The sequence below is a fragment of the Ambystoma mexicanum genome, chromosome 1p, assembly GCF_040938575.1.
Source record: "Ambystoma mexicanum isolate Mex_15411 chromosome 1p, UKY_AmexF1_1, whole genome shotgun sequence".
In the NCBI taxonomy this organism is placed as follows: Eukaryota; Metazoa; Chordata; class Amphibia; order Caudata; family Ambystomatidae; genus Ambystoma; species Ambystoma mexicanum.
Window position 1 is genome coordinate 1291859198 of NC_090921.1, and position 15321 is coordinate 1291874518.

The 15321-nt window shown below is 47.0% G+C and overlaps 1 protein-coding gene across 4 annotated transcripts in view; it reads left to right on the forward strand.

Annotated features, from left to right (window-relative positions):
* Positions 1 to 15321, forward strand: part of MED25 (mediator complex subunit 25) — a 613073-nt gene that overhangs the window by 50057 nt on the left and 547695 nt on the right. For all 4 annotated transcript variants that reach the window (XM_069605505.1, XM_069605531.1, XM_069605522.1 and 1 more), the window contains exons 5-6: positions 14597 to 14695; positions 15119 to 15239. In XM_069605505.1, the coding sequence (XP_069461606.1) occupies positions 14597 to 14695; positions 15119 to 15239 (220 nt within the window). The remainder of the gene's footprint in view (positions 1 to 14596; positions 14696 to 15118; positions 15240 to 15321) is intronic.

Consider the following 15321-nt stretch of genomic DNA (forward strand, 5'->3'; position numbering starts at 1 on the left):
TTGAGGGCAGTAGGGCAGCCACAGACAAATCCACATGAGTCGGAGTGGATTAAATGTACCATATATGGGGCGAGGTGCAGGGCGAGCACCTTAGCAAAGATCTTAATGTCGCAATTAATCAGGGACCGAGGGCGATAGGAACCACACTGTGCGGCAGGCTTACCAGGCTTATGAAGGACCATTAACACAGCCTCTCTAAGGGTCGGGGGAAGAACCCTGCTATTACACGATTCGTCCCACAGGGCCACCAGGCGGGGGGTGAGTAGGGATTTGTAACACTTGTAGAAGTCGATAGTAAGTCCATCTGGGCCAGGAGCCTTATTGGAGGGTAGCACGCCAATGGCACAAGCAATATCCTTGCACTCCATAGGGCGATCGAGAGCATCACGAGTTTCATCAGACAGCATGGACAGAGGTATGTCATCTAAGAATATATTAATTGTGGCCAGTGAGGCCTCATCACAATTAGTATACAGTGAAATGTACTGAACACCTCATTGACGTTGCTCTCTGAATGGACCATCAATCCGTCGGGATCCTCAATAAAGGGAATATGTCGCCCTCCGGACTCCTGACATACCAACCTGGCCAAAAGCCTTCCTGGCGTTCGCCTTCCCCATACTGCCTGGCGGTAACCGGGCCATGCAGGAACTTGAGCTTCCTATCAGCAACCAATCTGAGCCCCTCGAGAGCCTCCCTGATTGACCCCGTTGTCACGGCCGTGGGAACTAGGGCATATGCCCCTTCCAATAGCCTAAGAGTGTATTCTCGTCTCCGGAGATCCCTACATATCGCCCCAAGGATGCCAGATTCTTTTGCCAGGGCTATACTCTGAATGCATGCCTTGAACGCAGCCCAGAGAACAGCCAGGGAGCCCACAGTACCAGTGTTGATAGCGAAGTAGTCTTTGACAGCCTCTCCTAGTTCGGACCTGAATATTGGATCTGACATTGCTTGGGGTTTAAGCCTCCAGGGGCCCCTGTGGGTCGATCGCTCGTGCCAGGTTAGAGTCAAGGTGATCGGCGAGTGGTTGGAATAAGTCCTAGGAAGTATATCTGCACTAGTCATGCGATTGATTAGCATCCCTGACATTAACCAAATGTCGATTCTGGAATGCGAATCATGGACAGAAGAATAAAAGGTGTAACCTCGGGACTGGGGGTTGAGAAGTCTCCAGGAATCTACCCAACCAAGTTCAGGCTGTCCATCAAGGACGGCACGGGCAGCCCTAGAAAGGAGGCGAGCCCTGCTCCCAGACCTGTCCACTTGCAAGTCTAGTACTGTGTTAAAACTGCCTCCCCAAAGGATAGGGATCAGACGGTATTGTCCCAGTATATCCATTACCAGTTTGTAAAAGTCAGGGTCATCTATGTTGGGCCTGTATATGTTAAGGTGAAGCACCCCCAAACCGGCCAGCACTCTCTGTAGAAGTGCATACCGTCCCAGGGGATCTATGTGGTTATTCTTAGGACTGTATGGTATCGACGTGTGGATCAGTGTCATCACCACTCTACTCTGGGTGGACTATTGAGTATAATAGCATTGCGGGCCCCACCCAAACCTCTTACGTACCGCAACCTGAGTGTGTTTCCTGTAAGAAAAGGACCTGGGCTTTGTGTTGCTCTACGTATAACTGGAATCTTTGCATTTTAGGGTAGCCGTTCAGCCCTCTAACATTCCAGCTCATACATCTCAAACTGTCAACCGCCATCAAACTCAGAGATAACTAAATGAGTGCAGCCTGCGAAAGAGCTGCCACATTTTCTCACATAAGAACATTGAACAATGTTGCCTCTGTCTGAGAGCCATGTAACCCATGTCAACCATTTTCTAAAACCAACAATCCCAACACTAACCCCCCCAACCCCTGCCCAACCAGGAGGGTGAAAACCCCTGAACAGCAAACCCCAATAAATTGTAACTTAGCATGGGACGGGCGTGATACCGCCTAGCAGCCTGTCATACACCACCACAGTGATCAATCTCACAAATGAATAGGCTCATAGGAAGAAGACTATGCAACATTAAGTATATAGATGAGCCACCAAGGCCAATAGAGAACATCGTAATGCACAGAGCATCGAGAACCAGATAACGGGACAGCAAGGAGAATGACTTGAGTGCAAGCAGTGTCACCCAGGAAAGTGCTTGTCAATGAATTTCATCGCCTCCTCTGGGATCGTGAAGAAGGCCTTATCTGAGTGCTCTAAAGAGAGTTTGGCAGGAAAAAACAGAGTAGTGGACCGCAAGGTCCCGATGCCGCCTCTTCACCGCCAGGGAGGATTTGCTTTCTTGTTGAACTGCTACGGAGAAGTCGGGATATAAGTGGAATTTATTCGAACCAAGCACTAACTCGCCCTTGGCTCTGGCAGCCCACAACAACATATCCCTGTCACAGTAATTAAAGACCCTGGCAATAATAGGGCGGGGCCCTATGCTTAGGCTTCATCATCGGGGTGCGATGGGCTCGCTCCACTGCAAATTGAGGAGATAGAAGGGCACGTTCCACAAAATCTTCTATGGGGCCAATTGCTTTGCGCCTATACCTGGACTCCAAGTCATCATTCTTCTTCTCAATCTCCCGAACCTGTTTAGTGAGCACCGGTAGGTCGGACCACAGCGAGGTGATAGCATCCTCTGTCACCCCAACCATGGGCTCAACCTCAGTGATACAGGTGTTGGTTTTCTCCATACGGGCCTTTTATAGTGCTGATCGTGGCACTCATATCGTTCAATTTGGTGTTGACGGTTGTGAGCCCCTTCGGCATGAAGTCCATCATCTTCTGCATCTTCAAGGGCTCTCGATCGCCCACAGGGGTAGGGGTAGATGCTGACTCACCGGGGTCCCCTGGGTCCCTGGGCAGGGACTTTAGCAAACATGTTCATGGAGCTTTGTTTGTTGCCTCCTCCCTTAGTCATTGTAGAGCCTCTAGCAGAGAGTTATGAGAGAGCAAAGTAAAGTACACCGGAGATGGCTCTAATAGAGGAAAGGGTAGGGAACAGCGGGCTGAGAGTGTAGATGTTGAGCACACCTCATACGTAGCCCCGGACAGACAGCCAAAGCAACGCAGAGCTGGAAACAGGTTACTGTACAGCAGTGACCTCGGATAACAGCAGGTCAACGCAGTAGAAGGGTAGTAAGGGTTCTGTACAGTATGAGTGGAGGCAAAGTCAGGCATAGCACCTACCAGGAGCCCAGTACCAAGGAGGCCTCTGCAAGTGATATTGGAACAGGCGATGTAGCAGAGGACCAGTTAGGAGGATTGAGGGGGGGCGAAATGAGCACCAGTCAGGGCAGGCGGAGCAAGGAGGCACACAACACACCAACTTGGACTCCTGAAGTAGCTCCGCAGCTGATCTATGTTTTACAAGTTTAGGGGTCCAAGGATGACAAGAACGCTCAGGTGGCAGGGTGAATCAAGCTGTTGGTGACAGGTGTGGTCCAAGATCATATAGCCCTGCAACACCCTGGAGCTACAGTTATGGTGCTGCACAACAGTGGGAAGAGGTCAACCGTGCAGCTACTAGGATAGTGTCAACCTGGAGGGAGGTAGTTAGCTGGTGGTCAGGTCACAGTCACGCACCATCAATAGAAGGCTGGCCGAGCCACTGTTCAGAGATTCAGCGGTGGGGGGTGGGGTCCATCAGGTATGGAATGCATGGCCCATCAGGGCAACAGGGCAGAGAGTATGGAGAGCAGTCATGTGAGGGATAATCACCAGCAAGTAGTGTGGTGCTTGGGAGCGGGATAGAAGGCTGCCCAGATGTCGAAAAGCTGAGGCCACTCCCCGCTGTAGTGGGGGCTCAGTGGGGAGTTGGAGCCACTCACATTGGCTCAGGGAGCTCCCTGCAACAGTGGCATACAGCAGGGTCCCCCTGCGCCCCTGACAACTCACCCGAAGGCGTACGGACGTTGAGGACCAACAGGCTCCAGCCTCGAGCATGACGGCCCGCTAACCACAGTGCACATGGCCCCTGCGAGCTAGGGCTGCCCAGGAGGGGGTCCACTGGTTAGGGTGAACACGCAGCGACCACGGCGCGGAGCGTGGGAAGGCGGGACTGCTGATGTCGGAGATCAACAGGGCCTCTCCACGCAGTCCCCCCGCCGAGGGAGGACAGAACCGGGTGGCGGTATTGACAGAGCGGAACCGTCGTAGCCTCGGGCGGGCCACCGGAAGGAGCCAAGGCTAGCAGGACTGCCCAATATGTGTATCCAGTTGAAAGCGGTTGTGTCGCACCTCCTGAGGCCAGTCGGGCGGGAAGGGCAGCAGCCTTCACATGCCGCAGGTAGGAAGAGTCCGCTGGGCAGGGTAACACAGCAGCAATGTTCCCCAAAGTTGGTCCGCTCCAAGCCGATGTCCTCCGCAAGCCTCGGCAGCCATGGACGTGTACAAAAGTGCCTGCAAGGCTACGTAATCCGTGGTGGTGGAACGACGGGCTGCAGAGCCGCTCGTTCACGCGGCCATCTTCAAGCGCGGCCAACAGCGCCCCCTTGTCTTTTGTCTTTGACGGGATTCCTTTGTGAAGCCCACTAAGGCGTCCCTATCTGTGAAGACAGTAAACGGGGGAGGACTCCGAAAATTGCTGTTCTTTGTCTTTTGCTGTCTGCCTGGAACCAGTTTCAACTGGGAAACTGGCTATCCTGAAGCAGCAGTCACCACCCACAATTTTAATGGTGGATGGGCGCTGATTGGCTCGGTTCCTGCATAAGCGACATGGATCCTGAGGCTGATGAACATCTGACCACTGGAACAGAAGAAACAACGAGGTAGAAGAGAGATGCCGGCAGCCCCTTCCAGGCGACCCGAGAACTTCTGTGTAACCGCTGCTGTGGAACTTTCCCTAACCCCATTCTTCCAAATGTTGGGAGAAATCTGAAGAAGACTCCCCACCCTTAGGCTGGTGGGACCAATCAGTCTTGAGACGACCTGCATTTATGCCATCCCACTACGAGCTGTGACCTTCACGGGCTGCACACCGCCAATACCCTGGGACTTGTGGCCATTGTGCAGTGCATCGCCTTCCAAAGATTAAATCTTCCCGAAACTTTGGTGTACTCTTTCCGGACCTCCACAGTAATTCCACTCCTTAAGTCCCCTCACGAGCGATGGACTGAGAAAGCAAGATAAGCAAGACAAATGAACTGGGCAGTAACCGTTCTTGACTGCTGCTTTGAAAATGGTGCCAAAATCGGAGCCACAAAGAATCCTTTGCAGAGAGCCTCGTCACTTGTCTGTTGCTGCAAGATCCATTCCAGTGTGTGTCTGCCTGACCAAGAATCTGGTGATCAGGTCTGCTGCTGTATCATGGAGGCGTTGTGCTGCATCCTCTTCACTGCTAAGGTACTGTGAGACTCTTGGTTGAACTTATGAGCTGCTTTGCTGCTTATGTGTTGCTGGAATGCTGGTTTGTGTGTTTTGGAGTTCTCCCATACACGTTCACCCAGGCCTAACGCCTGTGTGCCTTCAGGGGGGGGCCTTCTCCAAAGTCCCTGACCCTTTTCACAACAAAGGGTGTTACTTGCTACTGAAGACTTCCTCTGGAACGTTTGACTTTCTACAGCTTGTTCCTTGCCTGTTTTGACCTCCATTCTGACTCAGACACTCATAACTAGATAGGATGGACTTCTAAAGTGTTAGGTCTCTGTGTGAAATTATACCTGCGTTATGTTGGTTTTGTTTCATCCGTTCATACCTGAAACAAATGCCTACAGTTTTGAATTGCATACTTCATTCTACAAGTATTGCAAAAGTGACTACTTACTGTGAATATTGCATTGGTTATTCGAAGTTGCTTATTGTGCGTTTTATAGAATTCTCCTTTATTTGGGAGAATTGCCGTACCATAGTGTATATATAAAATAGACCATTATTTGTACATAACTTTAGTGTGTCAGTGTTTCTTTGGGCTCTGTGCATCTCCTACAGCCATTTCCCCCTCCTAAGAAAAGCCTGGCTGCTCAGCCATTGTCACCAACATACCTTTGTGGTTCAGGCATATACTAAGAGTTGGAACCCTGTGTCCGAAGTGTGAGTCTTCTAAAGTCCTACCTTTGATGGTCTTTTGCAAAACAACCTAACAAGTAGCATGACAGTAACCTACTTGGTCAGTCAAAGACTTCAGAGCCAGGCATTAAAAAATGATCCCACGATGGGGCAGCACTGGAGGCGACTAAAGAAGACCATGACAAAGAGGTGAGGTGCAGTTTTGGTGTCCTGCCCCCTTTCTGGGTAAGGGGGGCTTGCTACTTTATTGTACTATAACCTGTAGGATAAAGCTAAAATACTGCAAAAAACAACCCACAAACAGTCCCTGCACAGGACATCCATCCCATCCAGTGAGGAGGACAAGCAGTGTGAGGGGAAAGCACAGGCAGTTTTTCCATCAGCCAAAAAAGGAAAATGGAGCGAAGGTACAGGACACGGGCCCAGCCAGTATGGCCAAATCTGGTCAGCAGCAGAGCTGACCATGTAGGTTGGCAAACCGAAAATATCTTAGCAGACAACCTCCCCTATATAGACTGATTGAAGGATTGGCCCAACCAGTCCTCCAATCACACTTCTTATTTTTTAGCAACCGGGGGCTATACAGGTCATGGAGCAAAACACTGGCGGCAAGGATTTAACAAGACATCAAGTAAACCATTATTGTCACAGTCCAACTACAAATCAGGAAGTGCACAATATAGCCGGATTCTAAATTACAGCATGCTATTGATGGAAGAGCCAGGCCTTCATTTCTTTCCTACACTGAAGGAGACTCTGTCCAGATTGCCAACAGGGATGCAGTTCCAGAGGGCCTAAGCATAGCATGAAAAGGACTGTTTCCTATTTTTCTTCTTGCAAGCTAATGTAGGCTCCAGTCTGACAGTGGTGTTATTGGGGGATGACCATGTCCCGCCGATTGTGTTTTGGTTGGCTGTCCTGTCAAAAGGTAGACATGCAAAGGTTTTTGGAAGCCATCCATTGAGTACAGGGTGAGGTCCAAGTGAACCCATATTTGCACAACAGCCTTTTTAGGCTTGCATCGTGTTTTCCTCAAAAGGAATTGCCCAAAACAAAATGGCAGAGAGTAGGACCTACAGAAAAATACATAAGTACCCCAATGGCTACCATAAGTGAACATTGGACTGCCATTGCAGGGACATTGACTGTGCCATATATGCAGCCAAAACTAAATTACAGCTGCCCCCAGTGTTCACCACAATAAGTGTTGCATGAAATAATCACTGTATGGCCAAATCAAGACACTTAAAAACACCCAAGTCCTAGGAGCCATTTGGGCTACCATAGGATTGCATGTCAAAAAGGGTTGCAGTGGTAAAGGGACTTCACTAGAAGCTCCTTTGATCAAAAGAAGCCAAAGACCCTACAAAATTAAACCGGGGTAGGGGGGGCACACTTTAGGGTCCCATAAAATGGTACCACAGAACCTCCAAACTGGATTTCTACCCTACAGTTGCCCAACAGTATTTGCTTGTTACCATCTTAGATTGCTGGTCGCTACTACGCGAATCATACACCAGAGATCTGGAATCTGCAGTATTCTGGATGTTTTGGGCTACAACTACGGTATACCCTCACCATTAAGTATGCTTGTAGTCTAAAGCATCGGGAGAGCCAAGATTGCAGATCCCTGCCCTACACTGTGTACCCACAGTATGAATGAGTTGCCGTAGACTAATTGCCGCCCACGGTATGGACTGTTTGCCCTAGATCAGGTGTCTGCAACCGTTATCTCCCCTTATGTTTTGTATTGCAACTCTCATTAATGGAGGACATCATAAGCAATGGTTATGGGAGTCATAGTACAAATCATCTGGTGTACCCATGCTGCAGACCCCTGCCCTAGTTTAATTGATGCCTAACTGTATTTGCTTGCTAGCCTCTCATCAATTGTTACCCATTAACTGTTTGCACAGTGAATGAATTGGCTCCCTTAGTTTTGTGTGCAAACCAAATTAAGTCACTCTACTGTATCTGCTCCATGGTGACCTAGATTCATTTTCATTAACTTTACTTTGCCCCATTGTTTGGAACCTCACAATTTGTTGTCCATTGTGATGTTGATCCCTTGTCTCCCATGGTGATTTTGTGCTCTGTCATTCCATTGTCATTTTGACCATTACTGTGATTTTCTCCATGATGTCTAATTGCAATATGTGCCTGACTGTGATCTTGCTCCTAATGTTAATGTTAAAGGACATTTGTACCGCACACCATCACCACCGGAGTGGTCCCCTGGCGCTCTGGCGGCTCTGAAAGAGGAGGGGAGGTTGAGTTAGTGGGAGGAAGCAGGAAAAGAGCAAGAGAGCAGTGATGTGCTGTTGATGGCCTCAGCCCCTGTGGTTCCGTTGGCTGGGCCTGGGGTGTTTGCGGCCGGTTGTCGTCATGTACTGTTGTGCAAGTCTATGTGCCTTTTTGTTTTGTTGTTGCAGTGTAGTGAAGTTTGTGTGGTTTGTTGTGCTGTAGGTTTGGTTGTGTTTGGTTTGGAGTTTGAGAGGTGAATGCAGAGGGGAAATTGTTAGTGGAGTTGGTTAGTTTGCATTTTTATCCTGAATTGAGGCACTTGGCTTGCGTAGTCTCCCCTGATTCGGCTCTGTCCTGATCTGGGTCCATCTGACATTCCAAGGTTCCTTATTCCTCTGGCCCCCACCTCTATCGGGATCTCTGATAGCCCCCCCTGCCCTCCCTTCATACTCCTGTGGCCAGTGCACCTGTCGATGTCCAGAAGTCAGGTAGTGTGGTGGATTGCCAATACCTCAACAATTCCACAACACTGTGGTATCTGGTGGTAACTAAGGGGCGTGTGGAGATGTTAGGTGGGATTGGCTGGGGTAGTTGACTCTGTCTCTGTGCGTGTCGCCTCTGTTCCAGTCTATCCTGAGTCACCCGTCCATGTGCCGTGGGAGCTTCCTTGTCATTTCTTGGGCTGTCTGTGTCCTTTTCAGTTTAGTCATCCTTTTTCTCTTTTTTTGTTTTCAGTTTGAGTCTGAGGTGTTGAAGAGCCATGTTTTTAGTGATTTCCTAAATTTTAGGTAATCTTCGGTGTTTCTTATTTCTTTTGGGATGTTGTTCCAGGTTTTTGCGGCTAGGTGTCAGTTATAGCTTGGCACACTAGGTATACTTATTGTATGGTAAACGGAGCCTCACTTTCTTAGGTGCTGCCGTACTTTAGTAACTTTTATGCTGGTCCTGACATCACATGCCAGTTATAGTGCCACATGCCAGGTATTGCTATAGTATGCACTGCAGGGGTCATCCTCATGTGTCCTGGGGATTCAGTCATATGCCAAGTGCAGCCTCAAATATCCATGGATGACCTTTTAAGTCTGTTAATTACTCACATACCCGGCACAGATACCAAGCGCATGGTACCACCTAACCAGGCAAGGTTCAACCTCTGATATCAAATGTATTCCAACCAATGCTATATAACGCAACCTACGTTTGGTATAATCATCTTAAGTATGTTACATTCTTCTATGTTCAGGGGCTGTGATCACACATTAAATGCATCCTCAAATGACCCAGTGCTTTCATATATTGGCAGATTGTACGTCATATACGCTCGTCAGTTGTAATATGTATGCATTAGCCTCGCTTTTCTAGGTGCTATCATATGGTAAGTGCTCCCTCCAATACCTTAATAACGAATTGTAATTCCAGTTTATGCCTGACATACCAGGTATAGTCCTCATGATGATGTGAGTGTGCACAACCTACTTTCTTTCGGTTTGTAAAGATTTTTTGGACTGCTGGTTTATAACATTTGGGGTGCAAATTCACTGGTAAAGTGCCTCCGTGAAATGGCACTGAAAATTGTAATAGTACAAGGACCTTGGCTGTGAAGCCAGCGGTGTGGGTTGCACTCCCGAGACCACTATTGTGTGGTATGAATCTGCTTGTGTACTTTTTATCTCCACTTGTCAGTTATGAATCACTGTTTGCTCAGACGTCTCTAACTGGGTATTCACGCCCAATACATTTCAGATATATTTATTCTTTGCCAGGGCCGTTAGTTCAGATTACAGTGAAGGTCACAAGGAATCATCATTATCACCAAATTTCAAGATAATGTATGCAACAGGACATTGTCATTCACATTTCATAGCAGTCATTTGCAAATATTTAGATAGTTATTTTTACTGCATGCAATAGTCAGTAAAGCAATTCAAAATCAAGAATCCAGATATTGTTCAATGATTTCCCAATACGCAAGAAAATTTCATTTGTAAAATCATTATGAATAAATCACATTCAATGGTGTATCAATGTGAAAATACATACGTATTGAAATGTTATCAAGCAGGAGGTCAATGTCGCGCTAAAATAGTGGAGAAACGGGAAAAGAAATGGTAAAGTCGAGTTAACACCTGATATATGTGAAAGGATTCCACGTAAAATGTGCTTCTTAATCTGCACAGAACTAACCTGCAATTTTGGGTTACTGGAGTGATCGTACGTTAGAATTCTTGTGTTGCTCTCGGTGTCGATGGACACATGAGAAAGTTACTTTTGCCGCTCTATAAAGATGCAGAATGATTCTATAAGTAAGCACACTTCGTGTGGATGTTAGCCTGATCGCACGGGAGTCTTTGCCTTACCTTACCTTGTTGCTGCAATGCTGCCGTGTGTTGAGATGCCGCGTGAGCGCGCGCTCGAGTTCCGTATGGTTATGTTGTTGATTCTGTGGTCATGGTAACCGGGAATCGCTAGTTTCCACAGCGGCCATCTTAAGATGGTGTTTAACTATATCCGTAGACCTGTGATGTTAAAAGCTTAAAGCTTGCAGACTGGATCTATACCTATAATGCTCTTCAGTGAGTTACCTGATATATGGCGATATATCACCTGTGAAACTAGTAGTAAATGTCACAACCCTCGCCCAAAACCCCCTCTGGCAAACCCATTGGCCAGGTGGAGTCAGGACTCGGTCCTCTAGAGCCTGGCATCCTCTTCAAAAGCTATCAAGGGGCCAGTGCTGGCACCTATGGCGCCAGGCTCATACACCATGAAAAACAATGTGCTTGGGAACTACTTTATTGTATTGTCAGCCAACATGGAGGCATCCATATAGCTTGGTTCTCAAGAACCAAGCTATGCGGTCTAGTGTTTTGGGTGTGGTAGCCTAGGGACTACTTTACCTGGACTATTTTGCTGGGGCTATTTAAAGTACACCCGAGCAAGACAACACGCTTAGCGTTACTTTGCAGCTTGCAACATGACGCTCACCATGTCCAGCTATTCCCTCGAACCTCGGAGAAGCAGAACCTGGAAGGAGACAAAAGGAACATCATTAGCAGCAGCATCTTACCTGCAGTCTTCATCTTTAAACACTCGCAGCTACTGAGAGTAGCTTCCTCGAATCTGCACGCCTCCCGGACAGAACGACCTGAAATAGGAGGATAGAGGCAACATTAAAGAAAGCAGTAGAGACATTTACAAATTACGAACTGCTCAAAAGGCTTACCTGGCTGGTCGCCTCTCGGCTGGCACCACTCTGGACATTCCACTCGCGCTGAAGAACACCACGACCTACAAGGAAGGAAAACACAGGTTATCAAAGGCAAGACTTTGCAGCGCTGCGCAAAGCGCTTACTTACCGCATCATAGCGCTCTTAATGCGCCATCATTTACCAGCGGGGCTCAACCAAGCCAGTTCGCCCGTGCTGAAGCTCTGCATACCTAAGGGAGAAAAACAAGACGTTTTAAACAAAGAAAGGCATGCAGGATAGCAACAAAACTAAAGAACAGCAATAAGACCTACCTGAACAATATCAAACGGGCCGGCGTCAGTGAAGTAACTGGACCGCACTCGCCCATGAAAGGCAACGCGCCCCTGCAAAGAAGGCAGGACGGAGAGCACACCTAATTCTACCACCAGGTGAGGAGGGGGCGCCAGAGGGACTGAAATCATACAGGGTTGGAGGGAGGATATTTACCCCAGTCGGTCAGTCTTGAACACAGTCCTCCTGTATTTTCAGGCAGAACCTTCCCCGCAGACCACATCAGAGCAAAGCTGAGAAGCATACCAGCGAGTAACCTGGCTGGGTGGCGTCCCTGTGGATACCAGGTGAGCGTAACAGTATACTGGAGGGTTTCTAGGAATATCGCTAGTACTTTAGCATGGACCTGGAATAAACCAAAGTAGGAAAAAATATGATCGCGTTGAAATGCACCTCCGATTACGGTTGAGTAATTAGGTGTGTGAATCAAAATTACCATTTGGCATTAGCCATATCACATAACATTGAGCATAAACAATATGAATCTTATTCTGTATGTTCACATATATCAAGATGGTCACATGTAGCTACAATGTTGGAAATAATGTCTAATTACTGCTTTCAAAACAAGTTAGTGTTACAAGAAACAACTCAAATCAAGCTTCTCATTAATTCCACTTGGAGCTAATGAATCCAATTTGTCGATCCAGAATGCCTCTTGCTGTGCCCTCCATTTTCTCATGTCCTTACCTGGTCCTTTCGTGAACAGTACTTCAGTGCCATGAATCTTAATTGTGTAATAGAATGTGCGTTGTCCTTAAAGTGTCTTGCTACTGCTGACGCCTGATTTGCGTTCCGGATACAAGATTTATGTTCATTAATCCTTACCCGCACTTTGCATGTTTTCTCTCCTATGTAATACTTCCTTCAGGGACACTTAATAGCGTGAATTACATTTTCTGACATACCAGGTATGGTCACCATATATGTTAGTGCGTCATATGTCTAGGTGATACGGTTGCATGTAGTCCTATGTGACTTCTGCACAATGACAGAGTTGCACAGATGTACTTGCACAGTAACTTCCCCAAAATGTCCCAAATGCTGCTATCATGCATCACACTTGTTTCCAGTCCTGCTACCGTGATCTCAAGGGATGAGTTTCTGCAAGTGTGCCGCTCTCACTGCTTGTTCTAAACTGGGTGACACTGCCTAGAATGTCTCCCCTTTCACTCACCACCCTCCCAGTCAACTCGCAATCCTTCCCAACCTTGTACTCTCTTTTCTTTTCTCACTTTCTGGCTTGGCCGCATCACCTAGCCTTTGCTGTCTTCTGGCTTCTGATGTCCGTGTCCCTGTATGACATGTGCCCTCTACCTTTATTTATTTATTTATTTATTTATTTATTGGGGGGGGGCTAGTTGTCTTTTTCCACTTCTTTTTTCGAATGGGGGACTTGACTATGCGCATTCTCCTCACGGCCGTTGTTGTATGCTAAGTTTAGTCTCAAATGTCTCAGTAATGGCAACTGATGCCATTTATTTTTTCATATTACTAAAGTCATAAAAGATACAACCTCACATGTTCAGTGTCCCCATTATACTGCCCCCCTTTAATTCCCTGCCCCATTACCACCCATTCTCCTCCCCAAAACCAACTTGCAAAGATTGACTTTTTTCATCTCTTACAAAATTGTTGAAAACAAAGAAATTCCAATACACTTGTTAAACTCGAAGTACGACAAGCAAGCTTATAGATATGTATTCACGTTAAGCAGTAAAATACTTTGGAAGTTGCCCTTTCTGTTTACATTTTCTGGTGTTGCTCTGCATTCCCTTTATATCGAGCTAAAGGTATTAACAATACATTATGGAGTGAACATAGTTGTTTTCATGCTGGCTCCAAAATGGGGGCATTTTTAGCAGTATCATACTTTAAAAAATGCCTCATGTCATTTGGGAGATGTTCATTCTGTTTATGTATGCATTTTGCCACGTTTAATGTTGCTTTTCACATTCTATATCCAGGACTAAAATTTCCAGAATGCAATGAAAAAGAATAAGATCAGGATGTCCCGAAAGATGTGTACACAGCAGCAAATATTTACCAATGCCACAGAAATCCATGCACTCAGTCAGATCATAGTGCTATGTCTAATTAAGCAATACTCTCCCCAATACGAGTTAGTTATGTTTCGAATAAATACTGGTCTTTTGAAAGGTTGGCATCTGAACATCTTTGCAGATTATTGTTCAAATTCTTCATTAAAAAGTAAATTGCCACTGCATAAATGGAAGAGAGCGCTACGACAAAGGACACAATCGGTAAGCTTTTCGAAAAAGTGAGTAATAAAGGTGATCTTCTAGCCCTTTAATAGACCTGAATTAACTCGTACTTCCTCCAGTAGTTGGCACTGTGTCCAGCAATGCTTCAGACAAATATATGAATGAAAACACAAAATATTACAAAGCGCAAATACATCAACATTTTTCACATTTGCCACTTAGTTCCCTTTTTGCCTCTTCTAACTCTGAGCATGCACCTTTCTTAACAATACCGACCACAAACATCCCTTAACTATTGCTGCTACGTTGTGGTCCTGAGATTTTCACTATTAGAGACCTATTTTCCTTTCTCCCCATGACCCTGCTCTTGCGACCTCTGTCTGACCTATGATTCGCAAGAACCGAGCCTGGGATACCAAAGAGTCAACCAAGGGAAGCAGCTGCTTCCTCTGGCAATAATGAAATGATACCCATGTTTGCAGTACATCTTGGCTTTGCTATTGCTGTTCCTAATGATGTTTGTTTGTCTCTACCTGATCGTTGCAGTATATCGGTTACATTATTGCCCTTCTTTCTCGTTCAGGTTCATGGGTGGAGGAGGGGAAAGTTGCAGTCTGATTGCAGAGGGTCTCAGCACAGCCTTGCAGCTATTTGATGACTTCAAGAAGATGAGGGAACAGATGTGAGTCTACATTGGTGGTGGTGGCGGGGGGGGGGGGGAGGACGATGTGGAGTGGGAAGGGGAAGAAAGGGGTATATTTTCGAAGCAGAGGGTAATGGTGAAGAAACATTCAATCCCCTCAAAATCCTTTTTGTTCATCCAAAATGCTTTACTGTTTGGCCCTAAACTGATTGTTCTCTGACCCTTCTTTGGTTTTCACTCTCACCTGTAACGGCTTGCTAGCACACTCATGGTTCTGGAGTAGGCAGTCTCTGCAGCTTGTGTCCATAGTTTCCTCTCTTCATGTCCGATCACTTTCTGACCTTTGCTCTGTCTGGGGGGGGGGAGTCATATTTGGTCCTGCGCCATCACCACTTCCTATATTGTTCTGCTCATGTCACTTATACTTTGCATGCTTCTTCGATAACTCTATTTGCTTTTCAGAGGGCAGACGCACAAGGTTTGCATCCTGATATGCAACTCCCCTCCGTACCTACTGCCAGCTGTGGAGAGCACAACCTACTCTGGGTACACAACGGAGAACCTGGTGCAGAAGATAGGGGAGGTAAGAAAAGTTGGTCATACATTCCAGGGGTCGAAACTGGAATTCGAGTAGAAGCTGGAAGTAGTTCCTGGGTGTCAGGATG